At 41.6% G+C, this 24,590-nt stretch overlaps 1 protein-coding gene across 5 annotated transcripts in view; it reads left to right on the top strand.

The window, feature by feature from the left end:
• LOC110980870 (meiosis inhibitor protein 1-like) overlaps positions 1 to 24,590 on the top strand; it is a 33,360-nt gene that overhangs the window by 4,483 nt on the left and 4,287 nt on the right. For 4 of the 5 annotated variants that reach the window (XM_087139139.1, XM_087139137.1, XM_087139136.1 and 1 more), the window contains exons 5-30: positions 5,934 to 6,039; positions 7,024 to 7,230; positions 8,097 to 8,188; positions 8,481 to 8,659; positions 9,137 to 9,277; positions 9,896 to 9,925; positions 10,198 to 10,332; positions 10,742 to 10,969; positions 11,722 to 11,875; positions 12,860 to 12,971; positions 13,384 to 13,444; positions 14,028 to 14,155; positions 14,693 to 14,852; positions 15,237 to 15,388; positions 16,092 to 16,216; positions 16,390 to 16,521; positions 17,200 to 17,386; positions 18,099 to 18,197; positions 18,368 to 18,478; positions 19,186 to 19,337; positions 19,566 to 19,641; positions 20,344 to 20,519; positions 21,555 to 21,636; positions 21,966 to 22,075; positions 23,203 to 23,340; positions 23,841 to 23,965. In XM_087139139.1, coding sequence (XP_086995265.1) covers positions 5,934 to 6,039; positions 7,024 to 7,230; positions 8,097 to 8,188; positions 8,481 to 8,659; positions 9,137 to 9,277; positions 9,896 to 9,925; positions 10,198 to 10,332; positions 10,742 to 10,969; positions 11,722 to 11,875; positions 12,860 to 12,971; positions 13,384 to 13,444; positions 14,028 to 14,155; positions 14,693 to 14,852; positions 15,237 to 15,388; positions 16,092 to 16,216; positions 16,390 to 16,521; positions 17,200 to 17,386; positions 18,099 to 18,197; positions 18,368 to 18,478; positions 19,186 to 19,337; positions 19,566 to 19,641; positions 20,344 to 20,519; positions 21,555 to 21,636; positions 21,966 to 22,075; positions 23,203 to 23,340; positions 23,841 to 23,965 — 3,398 coding nt within the window. Of the gene's footprint in view, positions 1 to 5,933; positions 6,040 to 7,023; positions 7,231 to 8,096; positions 8,189 to 8,480; positions 8,660 to 9,136; positions 9,278 to 9,895; positions 9,926 to 10,197; positions 10,333 to 10,741; positions 10,970 to 11,721; positions 11,876 to 12,859; positions 12,972 to 13,383; positions 13,445 to 14,027; positions 14,156 to 14,692; positions 14,853 to 15,236; positions 15,389 to 16,091; positions 16,217 to 16,389; positions 16,522 to 17,199; positions 17,387 to 18,098; positions 18,198 to 18,367; positions 18,479 to 19,185; positions 19,338 to 19,565; positions 19,642 to 20,343; positions 20,520 to 21,554; positions 21,637 to 21,965; positions 22,076 to 23,202; positions 23,341 to 23,840; positions 23,966 to 24,590 lie in introns of those variants that run through there. The other variant, XM_087139140.1, reaches the window with a different exon arrangement.

Raw genomic sequence — 24,590 nt, forward strand, 5'->3', positions numbered from 1 at the left:
AGTTGCAAGTCATTTGGTCCAGTCACAAGTCAAGTTACAAGTCATTTGGTCCAGTCACAAGTCATTTGGTTCGTGTCACAAGTCACGTCACAAGTCATTTGATGACAGGCCAAGTCAAGGCAAATCACAGGTCAATTTGTCCAAGTACAAGTCAAGTCTGCTATGTGTGATTTCAAGTCACACCTAAGTGATTCGGGCATGGCCTTGGGCAGACAAGACCAAAGTAGAAGACACGAGCCAAACGAAGTCTTACACTGATTATGTTACAAACGCAAGGCATATGTTGATAGGCTTAATTTAAAAAGTTAATGGGATTGATTGAGTAGTTTCTGACTTGTGTTGGTAACAAGTCATAGTGTGTTAGTCCAAGTCAAGTCACAAGTCACAAGTGAACAACTGATAGTTATAAGTTAAGTCAGGAGTCACAAAAACACCGACTTGTCCTCACAATTGGAGTCTACATCAAGTGACTTGAGTCTACAGCTCTGGCTGTCAGCCCCCTCCCCGATATTTGCCGTGCTCATGAAAATGATTTAAAAAATAGATGGCCCCTAAGGAATCCATTACATTCAATAATTCATTGCCTTACTATTTGTTTATAAAATGGAGAGTTTTTACATCAACCATCAAAGATGTAAATGACTGATGCAAAAATAAATGCGTATTTCATATTTGATGAAATAGATGAGTGATAATTATGAGAAAGGCTTCAGTGAAGAAAAACAGTAAGAAGAGAAACATTAAGAAATCAAGGGCAATGATGCGTGTATCAAGGATTTCTCTAAGAAGCTGAGCTTTCAAATAGGACTTCAGAGCTTTCTGGGGATGTTTTGTTTTCATTTTTGCATTTGGCGTTGTCAATTTTATAAATGTGTTTTGTACTAACAGTATTTGAGTGCATGAAAAATCGCACACTTCACTTCAATAAACCTTGGCATTTCTACTTTGGTGAAGCTACATCTCTTTGATAAATTGCCGCACCTGCTCTGCATGCTGCTCATTAACAATGAAGTTGAATAACAGCACATTAACCACGCAGCAAGAGAAAGATCAAGCTGACCTGCCATATGCAAGGAAAGGCTCCGAATGAGAAAACAAATTAATCAGGAAAATCAAAGGTCTCCTCAGAAACAGAGGCTTCGATTAGCACTTCCTTGTTTGTACTGCTTTTAATCCAACATGTTGTTCCCTGTGATGCTTTTGGTGTGGATCGCAAAAAGTATCCTACAATAAAATTGTGCAGTTTAAAAACAGGGCATTTTTTTTCACGGTCTTGGCTATTTTGATAATTTTCATTGATTTAAGTAGAAACTCTCTAGTTCGTATGTCAAATAACTTGAAGCAAGATTTGAGTTGTACAAGGAATTTGGCCGAAGACTTTCTCCCATATTCCTACTTTGTGTAGTGACATATCACTTCTTGCCAGTGGAGCCCTAGAGTTCATGGGAAGTTGACTCTGGAGCTGTAGCTGCCAGATTTTGCCCAGGGATTTATACCCAACTGTGTGGGGGGGATCTAACTACTGACTTTGATTACAGGACATGTCCCAGCTGATATCATATATACAGCTGGTGTCAGACATGTCAACCAGCTGCACTTGATAGAGAGGGGGAGGGTTAAGGTAAAGGTGTCACAGAGATGACAAAGCCCCTCCCCTTTTCTCTCATAAAACCCTTGAAAATAGCTCATGAGCTTAGTTTTTAAATTGGATGTCGCACGCTGTGACCTCCCTTCCTTCTCAACCCACCCCTTTGAACTGAAGGCCATAGACACCCCCCTTTATTTTCACAGCCCCAAAATGTAGGGGACCCCTTTCCAGACAAAAAAAAAATCGTCACTTTGTCAGTGTGCCCACAAAACCTTTATGTGCAGTGGACATTTTACTGACAACAGAGAAGCCACCAAAATGAGGACTGGCTTAGCCTTTACTACACTTTTATGAGGTCATAAAACTCTAAGAAAATGTGCTTCTAAGTTTGACTCCTGAAGGGGAAAATACGGATTTTACTTCACGGTCCTGGTCTGTGGTTATTAGTATTATTTTGAACAAAATTCCCCTTTCCGTTTATGACCCGAATCTATTAGAATCTTGGAAATGTATGTATCTTTTATTGGTTTCTTAAAGAAGTATCATTTTTAGGAGTATGTTCACTCTAGCTCGGGTAAAACATAAAATCGAAAAGTGTAATATTGACCAAAAGTGAAACCAATAACAGATATCTTTAAAGAAATACTGCTTCATGAAGAGTAAAAATATTATCGGAAAGAGTGAGAATGGTGGTTTGGAGAGCATTAACTTTTTCCCAGCCTTGGAGGGGGGGACCTTAGTATGTCTGAAGCTTGTCTGTCAATTAATCTTCCATGGCGTAACTTCAGACATCAATTAACCTGATTCAGATACTAATATGCCCTTGTCAGTTGGAAAGGCACAGGTCTTCACCCCACACATGAACCAGGCAGAATTCACGGACTGCAGTATTTCAGATGAAAGTCTATCAACGATGCTGTAAAGCCGGGCTGGCAGAGGATCAGATAGAAAGGAAGGACAGAGTAGGAAAGGGCATCTTGATTATCGTCATCATTTCAGACTAGGAACCCCTTCACCCTTGTTGTAATTATGGCAGATACCAGACTGACAAGTCGACCTCCAGTCATCTCATGAATAATTCAGTGAACACGTATGGGGGACCCTGGCAAGTGCCCCTTGTCATACCATATTAAGACATGTCTGCTGACTGCAGTACCCGTGGCGAGGTCTCCTTAAGTCTGTTCTATTCTGTTCACTTCTGCTCTTGTGATATATGGCCGTTAGCCCTGAGATTGTCAGCTCATCAATTGCGGGGTTAAAATACCTCTGGGTGCCTCTGGTCTTGGAAATGAAATCCTTGAAAGGTAATTACTTGGAGGTTCCATTTGTAGACCTAACATGCAATTGTGTTTATGCAGATGTGCTTTTTTTTCATAGTTTAAAGCCCTTTATTTATTTTGATGAAAAATCGAAAGGTTTTATCTTTCTAAATCACTTCAGCCATGTTTTTAAATTTAAATACATGTACACATATTTTCTAAAACTGCAGTTAAAACTTTAATTGATAAAGTAGGTTGAGCAGTACTTTCCTAAACTGCAGTTTTTGCAGCTACTGAATTCAGAAAGATGGAAAAATCCCAGCATTGCGTCAATATTGAGAATGAAGGGCAGGTACCAATTTATCATTCACTTAGTGAATTTAGCACAGCAATTATTGAAAATACTTTAATCAGACACAAATTAACTTTCAATATTTTTTTAATTCACAAATATATAAATGTCTTATAAATACATTGCAATAAAAGCATACACCGATGCAAATGGAAAGATTTTCCTACATGATAAATACTTCCTGGCTTACAGAAATCCTTGCCATGACATCTCAGAAGGGTACATGTAACTATACTGTCTCATGAATCACAACTTGATGTCAACTGAAATGTGGAATGACATAATCTGGGCCAACACGAAGAAGCACAGTGTTCCACTCTCCCTCCGAAATCCAAGAGCCCCTCTGTACTGTAAGACCCAAAGGGTTGATGTAGCAAACGGATGCTTTTTTTTCCCTGGGTCTATCAATCTTATGCTTGATAAATTAGTACAGATCCTCGTGGAACTGTTTATTTTGGTTTTTTTTTTCCATTTTAGACAATTAAGCAGATTTAAGATATTGACAGAGAAAACACAATTACAGTCACGACAGTGGAAAGAAAGCTGACAGGATAAGTCTCGCCACTGCTGCTTGCCTCCTGGGGTCAAAGATGATAAATAGCTTGAAAAGAATGATTTCATGCTATGACTTTGAGTATATACACCAAGAAGAAATATGGCATGTCTATATTCAATCCGACCGTGACCCATTAACTGTTCCCCCCATTTGGTTGGCCTCAGATTTAAGTTAATCTCTGGTGGGCCTCATAAACATTACCGTGAATGCTCTGAAGGGATGGTTTATGCGGGGAGCTATTTCTGTATCTGTAAGTCCCCAGGCAGATGTAGAGAATATCGCTGCATTCTAGGAATGGGTCAGAAACAATTAATCTTACCAGTTGGACGTGAGGTTTTTTTATCTCTCGAACTTTTCCAAAGTGTGACTACAGGTACAGCAATGTGGTGTACATTGAGACATGGCCTTTTCACCGGTTGGAATTTTTTTAACGATGTTACAAATGTTCTATCATAAAGGAAAAAAAGATCTTTTCTTGGAAGGGTTCAATCTGGAAGGTTTCATAGAAAAGGGGTTGCTTGGGAACTCAGCTTTCACATATTTCAAAAAAAGAGTGACTATTTCAAATGTTTGGTCGTAGTATTTTAATCATATTTTAACACTCTTGTGCAATTTTCATAGCCATTAAGCTTTGAAACTTGAACATAGACCATATTACTTGGACGAAAAGTGGGGAAAACTGTGATTCTATTTTCATATTTTTCAAGATTCAAAATGAAAAATCTCAGTGAACAAAGAGAATTGATACCCATGTGACTTTGTTTTGTTCACTCAAACTTTGATTTAAAAATTTACAGCTCAAAAAATCCATGATCATGTCATCTCCCAAAGGCCAAACCACGGTTCTATAAATTCCGAAATGTTCAAGATATAAACCCCTCATGTGTGATGTCTGCATCCGTTCACATAGCGTACCCATAAAAAAAAAATCCCCAGATATTTGACAACATCCTCAGCTGGTAGGGCAGCATCAAATTCCCATGTCTCCAAATTCCTGGCTCCTCACAGACGATACCAAAACCATCTTCCCAGTTCGTCTTTCCTCTTTGCCGCCTGTTTGAAATGCGAGGGCCGATACCAGGCCCCACTCAGATAAAATGCCTGGCATATCTGGCCCCCTCTCTGAGGCTCTCCCATCGTGTCTGCCCTCTAAAGCCTGTTTATGTTCACAGCAGGTTAGAGAGGTAACAGTTATCTCGTGGTGGAATGGCTCTGAACTTGCATAAATAAATTGAGGAACAGGGGCGACTTTTTGTGAATAGAGATGGAGTGAATGAAGATACCTCAGATCGTTTGATTTTTGGCCGATTGCTCAAAGCAGAACGAAAGGATTATGTTGCAGATTACTGACATTTATCTCATTGTATTCATAAAGATTGAATGTAAGACAGCAAAGTAGACTAGGCAATGATGCTTTGAGTCATGCTTGCCAAACTTACTTATTGTTTTTTTCTTTTTAAGAGATATTGCATGTTTAATAGTCCAGTATATTTTTCATGATACATTTGAAAGAGTTACATCTTGACATTACATTCCTCAGTGCCCAATAAAAATGTCCAGATCATCCCTCGTGCCATTTCATCTGACACCATTCATAACTCTTCCTTCCCTCTGTTGAAATTAATTGAGATACAGGATAAAACAGCTTACACAGGCCAAGATCCTAAGGAGTACATTACATCCTTGTTACAATGTAATTAAACCACAGTTGACCTCATAAAGGAGAATTTGTTTGCAGTTGGGACTTCATGAGGACACCTTGAAGGAAATGCATATGTGTTTCTTTGGTTTTTTTTGCCATGTTAGAATGATATAGGCTATGAGGAAAGCCCTAAATTCAGTGGAGTTCTCCGTTTCTTTTCAAAGAGCAATACTTTCGCAAGAATTTCTTGTAAGTTGTTCTGAAACTATTTCTCCAGTAATACTTTTATTTTGAACCCTTCTTTGAGAGTACAAACTGAAAAGTAAAATCATGATTTTTACCTTTTATTTTGCCCGAATGAAAGAAGAAAAGATTTCTCTGCTGGATTTGAAAACTTTGTTTGAAGTGTACACAGCCCTCTATTACCCTTCCCTGGCCATACGGTAGTTCGTACACTTGCCAAAATGATTGTGAAAATGATGTTCAAAAAACGTACGGCCTTTTAAACTCATTTTTGTTCGCACACCTATTTGCAGGTGCAGCAGTTAAGCAGCTTCAGTACCAGTCTCCCGGCCCTCACTCTCCTTGGCCAACTTCTCCACACCATCCCAGGCCTAGCCAAGATGGTCAGCCATGACCAAGGTAGGAAAAGCAGAGAAAGTTGATCCAACTGATTCGTTGGTATTTGCCTTGAGGCATTCCCTTGCGGTTGAGTGAACCGTCATCCACACTCAAGTTGAGATTGTAGTTCTAATTTGGGAATCAGTATCTGAAGGCCCGTAGGCTCATTCCAAACAAAAAATTGACTGATGTAGTCACAGAACGAGGAACTGATTATCAGAAGTGAAATGCGAAGTTTCCAGGAGAGCTTGCTGAAAATTCTGCTCTGAAAAAGTTTACCTTAATATGCTTTTATTATTTATTGCTTTTAACAATGAAAATTTGGCTTTTATATTGCACACTTCTGTCTCGGTTTCTAGGTTAGACTTCAGGCAGTTACAATTGTTCATTGAAGTACTGGGGAAATTTTCCAAAAAGCCAACAGATGGCAAAATTGCTTTGTAGGGAAATTCTTTTTAGACTAAGTTGGAAAACAAAGAACATACAAAAGTCACTGTGGACACCAAATGGGCCAGTTCGATATCCCTAATTGCAAGATAATTTGAGAACAAGGCAAGAGTACGAGTTGGCACATGGCTGCCAGGGTAGGGCAGACCTAACAGGTGTACATGTATACAGTGCTGCTCCTGAATGACTATCACATGGGCTTCATTTTGGACATTGGCTGTTGGAATACTGCAGTGGTTCATTGCTCTGCTTATGTCCTGTTTAGGCGTGGTGCCAAAAGTTTCACTAGAATCAGAAGTATTAACTCTATCAGTTATCGTATATTTTAATAAATGAATAAAAATTGCAGTAAGATTTAGATGCATTAAATTGTAATTTTTTTGACATGTATAAAGTTGCTTCCAAAAGCCTTTCTTTAGGCCTATTGTTGAAAGTCAAGCAGAGGGAATGTTCTAGTGGAGAGGCTATGATTCCTCGGATCAAGCTCCACTTCCCAAAAGAGGAAAAATCTCCAAATTGCAGTTCTCAGTATTTTTTTTTTCAACAATTCCCTTGCAGAGTCCCTGACTGGGTTCTTGCTGACCGGCCTCTCCTACCCGGATGAGAAGGTCAAGTCCGTCTGTGCATTTATACTTGCACATGCCATCACATCGCCAGCAGAGGGCGACAGACAACTTTTCTGGGCACGGAATGGGGACCTGCCCAGCAGTGTTCTCTCTCTCCTGGCCACTGGGCAGAGTAAAGAGTTAAGGGTCAATGCTTTGGGTACGTCTGCCATGTTCTGTCACTTACATTGCTTGTTGGTTGTGTTCCGTTAGGGGCTGATGAATGTCAAAGAGGTACTTGTGTTGGGATTTGAAACGGTGACCAAGAGAACAAAGTACCAGCACTCTGCCAGCTGTGTCTCTAAATTTCTGTTTTCAACCATACTCAGCTTTGCTGCTTTTGAAGATAAAATTTGTTCGTCAGACAATTTTTTCCCATTTGTCCTAGTAAGTCCAAACCAGATCGCGTTATTTATTTTTTGTCAGTACTAACTCCACCAAATGGTTACAAAACGTGCAAAGAGAATACGGGCCTTACCTGGGCCCGATTTCATGGTGCTGCTTAAGAGTTAGCAGAAACCGTAGCAGAAAATGTTTTAATCTGGAGTACTATTTCATGGAATGGTGTGGCAAAACTTCCATCATGGTAACATCAATATTTAATAGTTAAGTGAATATTTTCCTCTAAGGTAAGTGGGCCCTTTTCCGTGCTTACGGTCTCCATGAAATACAGTGTGGTCTCCATGAAATAAAATTGTGTGCTCAGGGGTGTCATGATATTAAAACCAGCTCTCTGTCACTAATTGGAGCTTCCCCATTAAGTCATATTTATACAAGGGCGTTTTTAGTCTCAGTGTCTGTTGCATACACAGGCCTGCATATTAACTGTTGGCTTGAATTTTCAACCGACACAATCAGACTGAATATGACCTATGCAGTTTAGAGGTCACTTCTGAGTGTCTCCCAGACTTTTCTTGCTAGCAGACCCAAATTAAAGGGCAGAACTACTTAATCCAACAATGACGGAAGGATAGCAGACCTTCAGTGTCACTTCATTTCTTGTGTTGGTGTTTTTGGCCTTGGCAGGGTTGTTGAAGAAGCTACTGGAGCATGAGGAGCCAGCCAGAATATTGATGCAGTACCAGGGAAAGACAAGCCTTTCATCAGTAATAAAAAAGGTCGGTCTTGCTGGTAGATAAACAGTTTTCAATTTTTTAGGGGGTTACACAATGGTTATTTTTGATAGCCTGAAATTTATCCGTTTGAAATATTACGGCTGTTCAGACGGTTTGAAGAAATACCTGTGAAGATGTTACTTTAGAGTAATCCCGATGGTGACGTGTTTAATTCCTTACGTTTTTGTAAAGGTTTTCGTTCTTTGAAAATAGGGTTTATTTTCATTGCGGGGTGAAACTTTTATCTAATCACAGAAACTCAATCATGTTTGTTTGACTTTTGCTATTTTGGCAGATGCTGATGAGTAGAGATGACACACTGCAGGTAACCAGCGTGCAGTGCACCGCCCAGATACTTTTGCACCAGAAAGCTCAGTTGTCCCACCATTGTCAGTATGCAGAGGAGCTGTTGAACAGTGACGTGGCAGAGTTTCTCTATGAGACACTGGCAACCGTAAACGGTTTACTGTTAAGGTAGCTAGGTCGTAATTCTGTGGCCCTTTTGAGAAACGGGCCAAGTTAAGGTTTTACGGTCTAGTTGGGGTGATATTGCAGATGAGTTTGTGTAGCCCTTCTACATTATTTGTTGTTCCTACAGATTTGACCTAGGGGGATTTGGTCAACGCCCTGCACCACTCTTGTTCCATTTTTAACTCCCCCCTCAAAAAGTAATTTGATCTTATCCTTGCAAAAAAGTGGTAAATGAATGCAAAGAAGAAGTTTATTTGTTTGAATTTTTGACACTGAATCATTTCTGCTTTGAAAACTTATTATGAAAACCTTCTGGCTCTTATCCCCTCTCTCTCTTTAAAAGTTGACTGGATTTGTTTGTTAAACTTTTCCAATTGCTCTAGAGTTTTGTCAATATTTACAAGCCTGCGCACGTTTGACACCAAACTTGTTAACTCTCTTTACCCAAGTCTGGTTGCTTATTTTCTCATCCATCTTCAGTTCAACATTCTGCTGCCTACTTCTCTTGACTGAGATTGACAGCTTCTTCAGCAAGTGCCACACTGTCTACGGCATTGAGTCAATTGTCAGGGCGGTACAGCAGAGTGCAAAACTCAACAACACTGAGGCACTGAACCAAGGGTAAGACGGTTTCAAGTCTGTCGTTTCAGGACAGCGATTTAAATAAAACAAAAGGCTTTATCAATGTCTTCCACAATATGTGTTGTCTCAATCCTATTTATTAAAAGCCCTGTAACATTATGGACAATAAATCAACAGAACAGGGATGAAACAGTGTTCTTCGGTCGGCTAATGTTGCCAATACTTGAGTGCGGTTGAAAGTGTTTTCCTGTCATACAGAAGGCTTGTGTTCTGTTTCTAATTTTTGGATTTTGTAACTAGAACATCTTAAGCTTAATTAGATGAAATTGAAACCACAAAGGTAACAGCATTTCTGAGTACTTTTGTCCTAAAAAGTTAATTTTAATCAAACAGTGAAGGTCTGAAGTCATTATGTTGCTTTGTAATCTTACCTTTATGCATGTACCATCAAATTCCGATGTACTTCAGCTTTGTTCCCTCCTAACTAGTTAAATATTTGGTAGAGAACTTGGTTCTCAAAAAGTACTCGACTACATCACTGCTTGTTCGCCTATGGTTTCTCCTAGTTCCTTTCCCTCAAGTTTAATCACTCAGGTCTGTGTCATTTGTTTCATTATTACTCTTTGATTCAAGTTGTTCATGTGTGCTTTCTAACAGATTGAAGCTTCTCTCAGAAATCTTCAAGAAGTAAGTAACGTTATTAGAGGATATGTTTCAAGACATTGGTTAAAGAGATGAGAATATTCAAACTGGGCCAAATCCCTTAAACAAGGCTTTAAACACCTGGGCCTTCTCCCTTGTAGACTCTATCAATTATTATTTTCCAGGAGGTAAAAGGAAATATTCAACATACTGAGTTTTACCTGTTTCTGTTATCGATGTGCTCCATCTGATCAAGGCAGGACACGGTCAGACTCAATGTCACTGAATTGGTTTACGTCACGTTTTTCTATCTACAGGCAACCTGGGGACATCCACCTGATGAACAATGATAGCACCCTCACTCAGCTGACACTTACCCTGACAGACTGCATGACACACACAGAGACGCCCACAGTCACACATGCAACTCAGGCACTGGCAGATTTACTCAGGTGCTTAAGGAAAGACGGAAATAACGGCACGAGTATGAGGTGGATCTCCTAGACAACTCAAACATTTGATAACGCAAACTCAACTGGCCCTCGTTTCAGTGAATTTTTTTTCACGGGCTTGTTGTTCATTGCAAACCCGTCAAAATCTATTCCAAAACAAGTGTCGATGGCAGTGTTATGAAGCAAGTCTAGGGAATAAACTGAATGACTAAATGCTCAAGAGCCCAAAATGCTGGGGTGGATGTATACCCCCTACCCCCCCATGATAGCGCCTCCCCCCTTGCCAAAACTACTGCGATATAGTCTACACTGAGTAAAATATGCAAGTATACGGCCAGGAGCTGTAGTTTACAGCAGCTGTAAGTTGAGAAAATCTCAAAAGATGATTTTCTTTGACTAATATCTCCAGACGGGATCAGCTACCCAGCCCCGTTCCCTTCCAGACACTCATTACAACCCTCCAAGCCTTGCTAGATGCATTTCACAGGCTTCCTAAACCATTGGTCGGACACAGTCACCGCGGCCATCACGGATGCTCGCGTCGCGGGCACTCAAGGCAGGAAGGGCTCGGTAGATCTCACAGCAAGCAAGAAATGTTACTCAACACTGGGCTAGGTGCATTGCACAAGGCATTCAGGTAGGCTTGGGCTCATCATTCAGAAGAGAGAGATTGAGGAGAGAAGGAGGAACATTGATCACTGCCAGTCCAAGGATGGATCCAGGCTTATTAAAATACAGGCATACGATGGATCACACAGGGCCATGTCCCCCCTCTAGCCCTTTGTATTCTTTTGTTTGAATGAACCCAGATCCGCAACTGACAGTCGCATTTCAGAAAGACCAGTTTAAAGAGAGAAAATCTTGTTTGAAGCCAAATCTACATGTATCTGAGACTACTTCACGGTGCTTTCAAAGGTAGCTTGGGTATTAAGGTCGGGAAATTCATTTCAGTCAGAGTGTTGGAAAAGTGGATGTGATATTTTTATTGGGGAAGGGATTTTATGAAGTTTGGACTGTGGTAAAACTGTATGATCTAATCTGTATAAAGGCATGGGGGGCGTCCTCGTCTTCCAGGGGTGTCGCTCACTGGATTTAGTTACAGTTTGGGCACATGGTATGAGTCAATGTGCAGTACTGTGCAATTAAGTCATGCAGTCATGCATTGGGGGGGGAAAATGATATTTACATTGTAATATTGACCAAATCCCATTCACTGAAGAGGTGCAGTGTGTGTTTGTTCAAGTGTGAATATTTGAAAGTTGGCCCTGCATCCTGGATCAGAAAAGAGAGTAATGCACTGGCTGTCATCTCTGATCTACACCTGAGGCAGACATGAAGTAGTTCCCCATCTACAGATATTATTAAAATCCCCCCGTCGCCTTTCCCAAGGTTAGCAGCAGCTTGTCTGAATGACCCAACTACAACTGAGAGTCAGTTCACTGCACCAAACTCCCAAGATACCAAGGCCACGGACGCCGGACTGAGCTGTCTGATACAATTCCTCTTGCAAGCTGTGGAAGGGACGTGCATCCCACTGGTTATGGTAGCGCGTGGATGGCTTTCTAATGAATGTATTTTTCATAAATAAAAACTTGCGAATTTTAGATTTCAGTGAGTGGACAGATTGTGCTGTGAGCAAAATGGAAATGCTAGTGATTAGCAGTGGCATATCCAGGTTTTGGGTCAAAGGGGGCGGGGGCAAAGATTGACAATCTAAATTTTTTCATCCTTAAAAATTCCTCATTGCCCCCCCCCGCAATGTGCAGTGTTGTAGTTGAGACCAGGCACAAGACCAGGCACAAGACCAGACACAAGACCATGCACAAGACCAGACACAAGACCATGCACAAGACCAGACACAAGACCACGCACAAGACCAGGCACAAGACCAGGCACAAGACCAGACACAAGACCATGCACAAGACCAGGCACAAGACCACGCACAAGACCAGGCACAAGACCAGGCACAAGACCAGGCACAAGACCAGGCACAAGACCAGACAGGAGACCAGACACAAGACCATGCACAAGACTAGTCACAAGTAACAGGGTGAACAATGCCAAAGAAATGCTTTTGTTGCAGTTCATTTGAATAGCTTGTGGCTTGAATTCAGACTGGAGGTCTTGTGCTGGCCTTGTGTGGTCTTGTGAAGGTCTTCAGTGGTCTCGACTACAACACTGCCAATGTGACTTCAAAAGTAAAAATGCTTTCAAGTCTTGACCACTCCAAAAAGCTAATTTGAATATGTCTTCAGGAGGGCAAGTGCCCCTCTTCCCCCGCTGGATATGCCAAGTAATTAGTACATTCAGATAAAGTGGTGGAAAAATGAGAGAAAAAATGATAAAATGAAGTTAATTCTTGTTTCCTGTTATACACACACAATTCAAAACTTCTGTTTTCTCGGGTCATTTGGAGATGTGGTGGAAAGTGGGGAATATGACTTATCTGGTTGCCATGGTGTTTTGACGTGTTATTTCCATCAGTGACGATCTGACGACACTAAAATCTTTTTTTCTTCCATGGCAGATGAATATTGAGACTATTTCCATCCCTGATATCTTCACAAGTCTGTTTTCTATGCTCTGTGTTGCTATGGAATTTGATGTGGGAGACATGAACAAATTTGCTGTCAAGTTGGGTAAGCCAACCTTTAATTCTGAGGACATTTCATTCTGAGGACATTTCATTCTGAAGACAACGTCACAAGCCATGGATTTTCAATGATACTCCAATCCTTTAAAATGCCCAAAGCCTTGTGTTGTACATTAAGTTGGCTGTATTTTTGTCCAGTGTCATCAAAAAATGTTTGTACAAGGAATGAGGCTGTAGAGAAGTACCATACATAAGAGACATTAGCTGATACAACTGTTCAAAAATTCCCCTCTGTGGTGTTGTAGAATGGACCTAGGTCTAAATTCAACAATTGGATCACGTCTTAACTTGCTGGTAGAGAACAGGGGATCTATGCATTACTGAATATGACGTTAAAGAGCACTTTGGGATTACATGGCTTTGAAAGGAGTTTACTTACAGAGATTTTTTTCTTACAGTTTCATCATTCTTCATACAACTTGCCATAACGATCAGGAACAAGTTCCCAACACAAGACAGGTATTTGGGAGTCAACTGTTGTTTAAGTACAGTATATGTTGCACATTTTTCGCACCCATCAAGTTTTTAATCATGACCCAGCACCCTTATTTATAGAATGTTAAAATGATCTTTGTCAGATTCTTTTGAAGGTTAAGTTTGCAATGACCAGTCATAATTTGTTTTGTCATCATTCAAGGAGATGCCTGAAATGTGTCAGGCAGTAGAGTGGATCCGACCTATATCTCTGTCCATTTGTTTAATTCAAGGTGCTAAAAACTAAAGACTGAGAAATACTAGGAGGCACAAGCCTACAGTCCTGGCCAGGTCTTGTTGGGTCCCCACCCCACGCCCCGTCCAGTGTTGGGTCTTATTGCATGGTCTGCACTCCGGCTTGAGATGACAACATTGATCAGGAGAGCAAGGGATTGGGGAAAGTAATGGCTATTGACACGTGTCCCGACGATTTTGGCTGGGATTACATTGTATTTTGCTCATACATCTAATTAAAGTTTTTTAATGCCCACTTCCTGTTACAACTGCTATTGGATGGCAACAGAGTTGACTAAGCAACATAGTTAAAGTTCTCAACAACTTTGTTCAGGCTACTTCAAGATGCAATCAACTGTTTCTTGGTTGAGCTGTGCACCTCCATTCAAGATCCTAGGTTTGCCTTGGAGGAGAAGCAAGAGCTGAGAGATACGCTACAGAAAGCCCTACCGCACATTCACGGTATTAGCCTGTCGATTTCTTGGACACAATTGCTATCTGTCAGAAAAGGCTTCATTGGATTTATTTATAATGACAGTTGTGTTATTGACACTCTCATGCTGTGGTTGCAGTGGTGTAGCCGGGGGGGCTCCACAATTCCTGGTACCTCCCAGGTGCCCCCCCTAACAAAAACTTGCCCCAGTAAAACACACCACTGAAAGGTGGTGCCCCCATAAGATGCTGGTGTCCCCTTTGTGCCTCCCCCTACCCCTTGTAAAATCCTAGCTACACCACTGTGGTTGAAGCTTGGTCTGATCTAGAAATGGCTAGGTGAGAGACTCACACTTTCATCACCGTCTCCCCTCAAAGACTGTAGTATGTTGACACTTTTCCCTGTCGAAGGTCTCCAGCCTATGGCAGGAAAATTGGGAATGATAAATGTTGGAGGTATTAAAAACAGTCAACAGAGCTGTCACTTAGGTTAGAGAATTGTTCCTGGTCACTTGCCGCATAAATCTTGAAACTGTGATGAAATATGTACATTTTGGTTCAATTCAGGAAGTGCTGATGAGATGCTTCCTTTGTTGCATGAGGTTCCCCCATCTGCTAGTAGCTCATCCAGTAACTTCTTGGGTCAAGATGATGTAGATAGCGCCCTTCACATCAAGCAACAGGCTTGCCTGGCCTTGCTCTACTATGCCTTCCTCTATCATGACAAGTATGGATCCTTTGACCTCCCCTCCAACTGTGTGTTCACACTGGTGCATTAGGAGGTAACAAAGCACCCTCTCTGTGGTCATATTCCAAGCCCACATCCAAAGATAGTTTCGTTGCCCTTCCTTGGTTATACCTGTCTCTCTCCCCACCTCTCAGCTCTGCCTTGACTGTAAAGAAATTAATCAGTTTCACAGTCCACAGTGCTAAAAACTCTGACTTGTACATCATCGTTTCCTCCAGACATAACAAGGCAACGCCCACTGCACTGCTATTTTTCTGTCCGTTATCTGTGGTAGTAAATCGCCCTTGTGACCCTAAAAAGACTGCATCGTTTTATCTGGTTGAGGCCCATAATCTCCACTTGAAGTGATGTTTCTCTGTGCAGATTAGCACCAGAGAGTGCGGTCAGTGAGGCCGTCGTTTCTTTTCTCGCCAATCATTCCAATCTGAAGAGACTACCCACGAGCACAGCAAAGCATCTCCTTTTGCTGTTGGCGATGTGTCATGGCAAGGGGTGGGACCAACCCATGCACTCAGGTAACCTGGGGGAAAGTAATTTAGCAGACAGTTTTCACCGAAGAAAATTTGTCATGTGCCCGACAGAAGGGCGTAAGCGCTTAGGCCCTTTTGCCGGGAAGCATGATCACTGCCAAAAAAGAATTTTCCTAGCAAAAGGACGAAAGTAGGCAACTATTGTATTTTAATGAAACATGAAGATTTCTTGGCAAAAAGGAAAAAAAAATGCCCAAGTCCTTTAATAAGTTGTTCAAAGGTTGCTTTTTGTACAGCCCAGGTTGATTTTGTAGTGAATTATATCCGTTTTTACTAAATAAAGAGAATGTATTTCTTACGCCCTTTTGCCGGGAACATTTTTTCTGCTGTGATCATGCTTCCCAGCGAAAGGGCCTATGTGTGCTAAATGCCCTTCTGCCAGGCACCCGACGAATTTAGTACAAATTTAGCACAAATATCCTCCAAAGGTTATCAAGTGCTTTTATGTTGAGGGAAGGGTATGTAGAATGTACACGATCTTGTGAATAAAGAGACCCCTCTTAAAAATCGGCTGAAGATGTGTTTCCATAGATTCCAAAGATGATTTCTTTTGTTGATATTTCTGATTTCTGTTATTCCCTAATTTAGACCACCTGATACCTTTAATTCCCGAATCAAGCAGCCGTTGTATCTAGTAATGACATGACTTGTTGGTGTAAGCGCGCATTGTTTTTATTCTTCTCAACAGGTGTGCTGTCTTTCTTAAAAGTGTTACAAGAACGAGACATAACAAGAGTTTACACCCATCATCCATGCATTTTAAACTGGTGCTTCGGACCTGCTAGCCCACCATCTCAGTTTGCACAAGGAATCGTAAGTAAAACGTGACAAAACACGGAAGATACATCAAGCAGTATGTTGGACACGCTTACATTTGACTTTTTATAGAAACCTTTCTCTTGAAGATTAAAGCATATTAATTTGTTTTATACTTCTGTAGTCAATACCAATTTGGTATTTTTAAATAATGTTTATCAATCTAACAGATTGAGCAGTGGCTACTGTGCAGTAGATCTGGTAACAAGGCAGAAGCTACAGAAGCTTGGCAACAGGGGGGTGAAGGAGACATTCTATCTAACCTGCTAAGGAGCAATCCTAACTGCTTAGACATGTTACTGGTAGGTAACTCAAATTTAACCATTTGTCCTTTGAAAAGAATCAGGTTTCGGTTTGAACTTTTTCATCAGATAAAACATTCCTTAGTAGCTTGGTTCTATTCAAGTCTGAATGATTTTGAAGATCATATATGTTGGAAATGAATTTGTAAGGAGTTCAGTTTCAATATATTGTAGAATTTTGCATGGGAAATTTCTAAGAAAATGGGAAACATTAAACTTTGGAGGAAAGACCTAAAGTACGTGAACATCTTGAGAAATTTTAAGCAATAATTTGACCGTCTTTGCATCGGCCTCAAAAGTTGACAAAATTTTTAGGAGCTGAAAGCTACCAAGCCCTTCCCTAAGTGCCACTCCCCCCCCTCCCCCGTAGTCTGTAAACTTCCCATCTGGGCATCTACAGTCAGTTGCTTATCAAGGGTAAATCATCTGCGGGGGCGGGGGGATATTTTCAAGGGGGAACTAAAAGCAAATAAACTGCTGCTTGTACATAGGTTGTGTGCATTTGAAACTTTCAAAAGGGGGACATGGACTTGTTGCTAGGGGGATCACATGTCCCACTGTGTCTCTCTTCCAGTGATTACACCACAGTAATCTGGTGCCAGAGTCCAGCACTTCAATTTTCCACAGATCTAATCTGGTTTTTCTCTGACCCAGTCACAATAATGCACATTTTTGCAGGACATCATGAGCAGTGGGGGCGACGGGCTTGTCCAGGAAGCTCTAGCAGTCTTGGAGAGTGTCTTCAATGGTGCAGCATCCTCTGCCAGTGATGAAGAATCAACTCAGAGCCTGTTGGTGGCCTTGAGGAAGAGACTACCAGATGTTGTGCAGAGAATCTTTATGTCAGAGGAGGAGGCACCAATGGGTCAGTTAGACTGGTTACAAGTTGCTTATTATAGATACGGCAGGTGTTGTTCTGGACCCAATAGTCTTGTGGGAAAAATCGACCCTCAATATTAAGAACTGTTTTCTCAATTTTTGAGATGTCAGGTTGGTGTAATGGCTCTTTCCTTGCTTTTCACAACCTGGGTTCCAATCCCACCCAGGTCAGCATGTGCATTGGGTATTCAGTCCCGGCCTGATTCTGTGGGTTTTTCCGTGGAATTTTCATCCTGGGTTTTCCTCCCACCTCTAAAACTGAACATTTCTTCATTATCACATCATCTTATAATTGGCGCCAAGTGCACTGTGAGACAAACAGATATAATTAATTAATAGATACAAAACCAGGGAGAAATAGAGATCCAATTTCTGTGGAAGTGTGCTTGATAGGTTTTTATATACACAAAGAACCTAAATGACGCTGTGCCAAAAGCTGCATTAGGGGAAACGGTATCATTTGAAGATGAAGCATCAGTAGATGGGATTGAATAGAAAACTGGTTAGATTCACTTTCTTTCTTGTGAGTGTCAGAGGGGATGAGGTAACAGTTTTAATGTAAAGATTTATGCAAAGAGCTCTTTCACTCGACCCAAAGAAAGATAAACTTGAAAAGTATGTTTTCATGTTTCCATCAGTTCAGTTTGTTGTAAATAATGGCCTATTTGTATTTTGGATTCCTTACAATCTGATCTCAGATGTACACGTTCTTGCATTACTGAGGCTGAGATGTACTCTCCTAGAGAGATGCCCTCAGACTGAGCTGGATCCGACTGATATCAAACTGATGTATCACGGTAAAACCTTTTGAAATTAAACTGTTGGTCTTTCTTGTGCAACTAATCTGGTTGTACTTCTGATGTAAAAAATTCAAATATGGAACTACAATCTCTTCACAATTTACATTCCTATAGGAAGTAGTAACTTGCTCTCAAACCATTGTTTTAATTGCTCTGATTTTTCATAGTAATCAACCTGATCAGCAAGTCTACCAATAGCAACCCTAACATCTTACAGGTCTCGCTCAACTACCTGACATGCCTGCTCATCCAGACGTCAACTCAGGAGGAAACAAGAGGTCAGTGTTGTAATCAGGACCACTGAAGACCTTCACAAGACCACACAAGACCTTCACAAGACCAGCACAAGACCAACACAAGACCTCCAGTCCGAATTCAAGCCACAAGCTACTCAAATGAACTGCAACAAAAGCATTCCTTTGTCATTGTTCACCCTGTTACTTGTGTCTGGTCTTGTGATGGTCTTGTGTCTGGTCTTGTGCATGGTCTTTGTGTCTGGTCTTGTGCATGGTCTTGTGTCTGGTCTTGTGATGGTCTCGACTACAGCACCGCAAGAGGTACCTTACACTTGAGGAGCAGTTTGAGAAGGACTCTTTAGTAGTCAGCCACCACCACTTGTTTGATCCTCCACTGATGAAGGGCATTGAACTCAAGTTTTCAAATCAGTGAAATCTTCAAGTCCAAGAAATTCTTTCAGGTTTTTGATACAATGTATCCATAGCAAAATTTGACAAATTGAAACTATTCCAAAATCAAAAGCTCTAACTTTGTTATAACTGTCGTAAAAAGACGTGTTATGCCTAAAACCTTTTTCTAGTCTGACTGACAGTCGGTTTGAATCTAGAGATGCCCTACTCTTCAAACTCGTCATCAATTTCCACAAGGTCTTCTATTCTCTGCCAGTTCTTCAAATCTCACATACTCATGAGTGCTCTTAACAGTGATTTTCTTTGTCATTTTTCAACTTTGTTCTCATCTTCTCTAGTTGTTTCCATCCTCTTGTCCAACACGTCTATCCTTCAGCTCTTAGAGAGCTTAGTGTCCTCTGACAGTCCCTCCCAACTACACACTCAGCAGTGCTCTAGTCTCAGCCTTGTGGCTCAGATTATCACTGGCCAAGCCAAATTTAATATCAGGGTAAGCCGAACTGAAATTCCATTGAAGTCTTTGGAATGGAAATGATGACCCCAGATTTTTTTTCATCTTTGAATATAAAATAAATGATTGATGATAGTTCTCATGCAAAACATTCTAGTGAAGCACTTTGCTTTAGGACATCTTTTAATTTAGCGAGTTCCTTTCTCTGAAGAAGAGTGTTAATCTTTTTGGGTAAACCAAGATTTCGTTTTCCCACCTGTTTTGCAGGTTTCACATACCATGACATTAGAACTTAGATTTGCGATGGACTTAATGCGCCAAAACAAAGACCGTCTTAGAAAAGGTATTTTTGTATTTGAGAGTGAGTTTCTTTGAAATAAATCTTTGATATCAAGACACAGAACATTTCACCTCAGACGTGCTCAACTGTGACAGCAGATCTGGGCTGAATTTCATGGCACTGCTTACCACAGAATTCTGCGCTTACGACCTCCATTCTGCGCTAACCTCCCTAGCAGAAAAACTGTGCACTAACCCTTTAAGCACAGAATTCTTAGTTATGGGATGTATGCATGTGCACAAGCCAAAATTCCTTGCCAACCCGTGATATACGTTCGCCGTAAGCACAGAATTTTCTGCTACGGTAAGCGCCGATTTTTTGCTTGCGGTAGGCAGCACCGTGAAGTTGGGCCATGCGTTATTAATGAAGTAGACCTCCCATTTTCAACAGGTTGTTTTAAATGGGAAAATTGTGAATAGCAACATCAAAGTTAGATACTTTATGAGGTGGGATATATCAGGACAGGAACGTAGTGACATCTAGGCTTACAACTTCAACCTTTTAGTGTATTTTTCCTAGTGATGACTTCCAAAATAATCTGTCAGCAACCACTTTAAGCCAAGGTCCGCCCAGCCTAAAGAGTTTATAGACCTTCCTGATTTGTTGAAGCCCCTGTAAGGTCTGATGACATATCACCAGAGTTGTTCATGTTTAGAATTTCTTCAAAGTTTTCTGAACTGATCACTTTCTACCTATTTCCGTCAGTATGTGGACTACAGCTCTGGACAGCTTTATTTAACGCCAAGTTTGAGTCACCTGTGCTAAGAATAACCTGCAAATCGGCACTGAGGACTCTACGTGAAGATGAGGACATAGGACTGGACATCCAGGCTAGGGATCTCAAGAGTGTCTATGTCTGGCTACAGAATAGCATAGTACAGGTAAAGACAAGTTATAGGAATTGGCTTCTAGGCCAGGGAATTTAAAGGGTGTTTACGTCCGGCTACAGCGGAATGGGTTCCTAGGACAGGGAACATAAGAGTGTCTACACAGAATAGCATAATACAGGTAGATTGTTTTCTGAGTAGGCTTCTAAGACAGGGATCCCAAGAGTATACATGTACAGTGTAACCTATATATGTCTGGCTACAGTACTGTAGTTGATGACCTGCCATTGGAATGGGTTCCTAGGACAGGGAACATAAAAAAGTTTACGTAGAAAAGCGTAATACAGTTAGACTGGTTTCTGAGTAGGCTTCTAAGACAGGGATCCCAAGAGTATACATGTACAGTATATATAACCTATATGTCTGGCTACAGAATAGCATAGTGCAGGTATTGACCTCTTTACAGTAATGTGCTTGTAGGGCTAAGCATAATTTGCTCTTTGCATGCTGCCGCCATAGGCATGCAGAGCCTCAATCTCGATCTTCGCTCAAGCCAGTTCGGTGATTCCCGCGTATGTTGCTCAGTAATCCTATGCATTCTGCATCAGCTCTTATACCATGCGATTGGACAATATTTGAAAAGCTGCGTTGACGCGATTCTACAAGCTGTCCAGATCAAGGCTTTGCATGGCCATGGGGGCAGCGTGCAAAGAGAGAATAGTCAGTGTGTATGTCCAGCAGCAGAGTAGCATGGTAGAGGTAGAGACCAGTAGACCTCTGAGCTAAGGAAGACCGTTTGTGGCTGGCTGTAGAACTGCCGAATACAAATATAGACCAGTTACAAGAGTAAGCTTTCAGCATAGGGATGTATAGAGTCATGTAAGGACCAGGCTAGAAGTACAACACCCTCTTTGGAAGGTGAGGGGAATATGTAACCACTTATCTTGAATCCTTGAAATTCTGTTGCATTGTAAGAAAAAAAAAGCATTGGTGGCATATTCAGGACACTGTGTGTATGTTCATTTATGACGCACCAACAATTACTACCTACTAAAATCAGAATTTTTCTCCTGTTTTTATCCCTCGAAGGGCAACCCTCTGCTCTGCCAAGCAGCCGTGAGTTGTATGAGAAGCTTAATTGCTTACCTCCTTGGGAGAAGCCAAACACTTGGTGAGTCCATCATGCACCTAGTTCTCCAGGATGCCTCTTCTAAAACTGTCATATCTCTAAAAGTCATGCCTTCTGGCATTTTGGTGGAGCTTAACTAAGACTGAGTGAAACATCGGCGTGCAACTATTTTAAAAAGAGCCGAAGACACTACAAATGTAGATTATATGACCTTCAGTATGCCTGTAATACTTGCAGACGTCATTTTACTTAAAACCAATTCCAACAGAAAAGCATGTAAGCCTGTACATATGACTAATAATTACAGAGAGATTGTAGAGTCAGATAAAGTCTTACATAAACAAGGACTACTCTTGTTTGCCACGTCACAGCTCATCACCTCCTTGCCCAGCCCTGGAACCACCGGCTCATCAATTACTGTCTGGAATCCAGCCTGGACTCTAACCACGTCCCAACCTATGTCATCCAGCTTATAACAATGGTAATGTGTTAGCTCTGTCACTGTCATTTGAATCTTTGAGACACAGATCAAAGCATTTCGAAATGAGCTTGATTCAGGACTGGTTGACTGTTCGGGAACCATTCTTGAGTTGGAATGTTAACCACTTCGGACCGGGGCATTTTTCAACGTTGAGGATGCTGGGCCGGCATGACTATCATTTTTTCCGTTTTCAAAATCCTTCAACAATTCATCATTCCACTTAACAGTCGTTTATAGCCGCACGGAGTAATCTTCAGGCACTACTCTAAGTTGACAGGTGACCTTCATTGACGCCCGAATATTTCAGCCGGGCCTGCAGCCTTGTAAACAGAGCCCAGATTGTGCGGTGTTATACAACTGTCTTTTGTTCACGAACCTGGCTCAGTGCACTGCTGACCTCTTTTCAATAGGGGCCAGATTAGCATGCAGCGGTGCTGTGTGGCTCATCGCTGCAGTGGTGGAGAGCTTTTGTCCCCGGTGGTAATCCGCTTGCTCTAAATAACCCAAACCCTGGTATACGGTTTCAAAATAACGCTGGATTATCACCACTTTTGAGAGTGAAAAATGCCGGTCATGCCCAGCAGCCTGGTCTTTTGTTCGGAGTACGGTCTTTTGTTACAGGGCCCTGTTTCCTTTGTCCGAGTTCGGAGACCCCGGCCACACATATAAACCATACGGCTCCGATCCTGGAGTCCCCGGCTGGTAGTGGTTAAAGAAATTTGTTTTAGGGGACCCATCTTATTGGTGGATAACATGGCAAATTGGAAACAATAACAAGGAGACGGTTTTGGCAAGCAATTTCTGAAAAACTTTTTGCAAAAAGTTTTGCATGATATAGTCCCTTGCTGTGATGGAACTGATATTCAAGTGGGTTTTGATCGTCAGAGAAGACCCTCCTTGCAAAAAAACGGAATTGTGCCAAAATAGTTATTGCTTTTCTGGCTGAACCTCTCAGACCACAATAGAGTATTTTTTCTCATTCTTCCCTCGACCCCTTTTCATCCAGTGCAGCAAGCACCCTAGGTAATAACTCTATGGATCAGATCAGATTTTGGTTCTGTTTCCCATTTACTGCAGTAACCAGTCATTCCTTGTTCTGGTGTATCTCGTTCAATGCCTTTTTACAGTTTTTACAGCATGGCAAGAGAGAGAAGATGGTGAGTATCCAGCATCTACAAGGCATGACTGACTATCTGAAATCATTGGACATATCTCAGTGTATGAACCAACAGGCTGTATTGGATGCCTTATTGATGGTACAACAGGTAATTACAGATTCATATACAAGACAGATTCCAATTTATAACTTCTTGAAGTTAATAATGTGTAAAATCCTTTTATTCCCTGTCTTTGTTAAAAGCTTTCTCTTTGTAGTTCCTTGCTTTCTTGGGTGTTCTGTGGTCATCAGTATGTATTCTATTACGTGTGAAGGTTTGTCTTTGAGTGTGCTTTTGAGATGCCCTCTGAAAGAAAATTGGCACCCCCAATCCCTGCAACCCTCATTGCCACATCTGATCCAAAACATTGGCTGTCTTCTAATTAAGAATCATACTTTTCATCTGCCCTCTAATCAGCCAAGAATCATGAAATAACTCTCCCCATGTCCTTTCTGAACCAAACGTTTGGTCAAGGCAGACATAAGATATTTTATATTGGCCAATCTGGAAAACTCTCCAAACCAATATGATTTCTCGTTCATTGGAGGATAACTAATATCCCGTTGCAGCATATCTCATAACTTCCATTTCCTGCCCTTCGCTTGCAGGTAATTGTCCAACCAGATGTCAAGGTGACGCTCAACATAGTGCAAGGTCTTGGTGCATTCCTGCAGCAGGTTACCAATCCTGCAAAGTACCAGTCACTGGAGAGGCAAGATGATCTGAAATGCGTGTATCCTTTCAAACTTGTTACCGTGGTGTAAAAGTCTTACTCATATGAAGTTGTTCCCAAGTTGCTCTCCATGTGTAAGCGTCAGACAAGAAAAATCAAATGTGAATTACCCTGTGGAATTCTGTGTTCCCCCATGGGGGGGGGGGTGTTCTGTATTCCCCCATGGGGGAGGGGGGATTCCGTGTTCCCCATGGGAGAAGGAATTCCGTGTTCGTCCATGGGGGTGGGGGGAATTCCGTGTTCTCTCATGGGGGAGGGGGAATTCCGTGTTCCCCCATGGGGAGGGGGAATTCCGTGTTCCCCATGGGAGGGGGAATTCCATTTCCCCCATGGGGAGGGGGAATTCCGTGTTCCCCATGGGAGGGGGAATTCCATTTTCCCCCATGGGGGAGGGGGAAATTCCGTGTTCCCCATGGGAGGGGGAATTCCATTTTCCCCCATGGGGGAGGGGGAAATTCCGTGTTCCCCATGGGAGGGGGAATTCCGTGTTCCCCATGGGAGGGGGAATTCCATTTTCCCCCATTGGGGAGGGGGGAATTCCGTGTTCCCCAATGGTATTTGAACTTGGTACCTACTTGGTTAGTTTCCTCCTGAAACATCCTCTAGGGATCTTGACTTGTGAATG

The sequence above is a fragment of the Acanthaster planci genome, linkage group LG07, assembly GCF_054643075.1.
Source record: "Acanthaster planci isolate LZ-2023a linkage group LG07, COTS_SCS, whole genome shotgun sequence".
In the NCBI taxonomy this organism is placed as follows: Eukaryota; Metazoa; Echinodermata; class Asteroidea; order Valvatida; family Acanthasteridae; genus Acanthaster; species Acanthaster planci.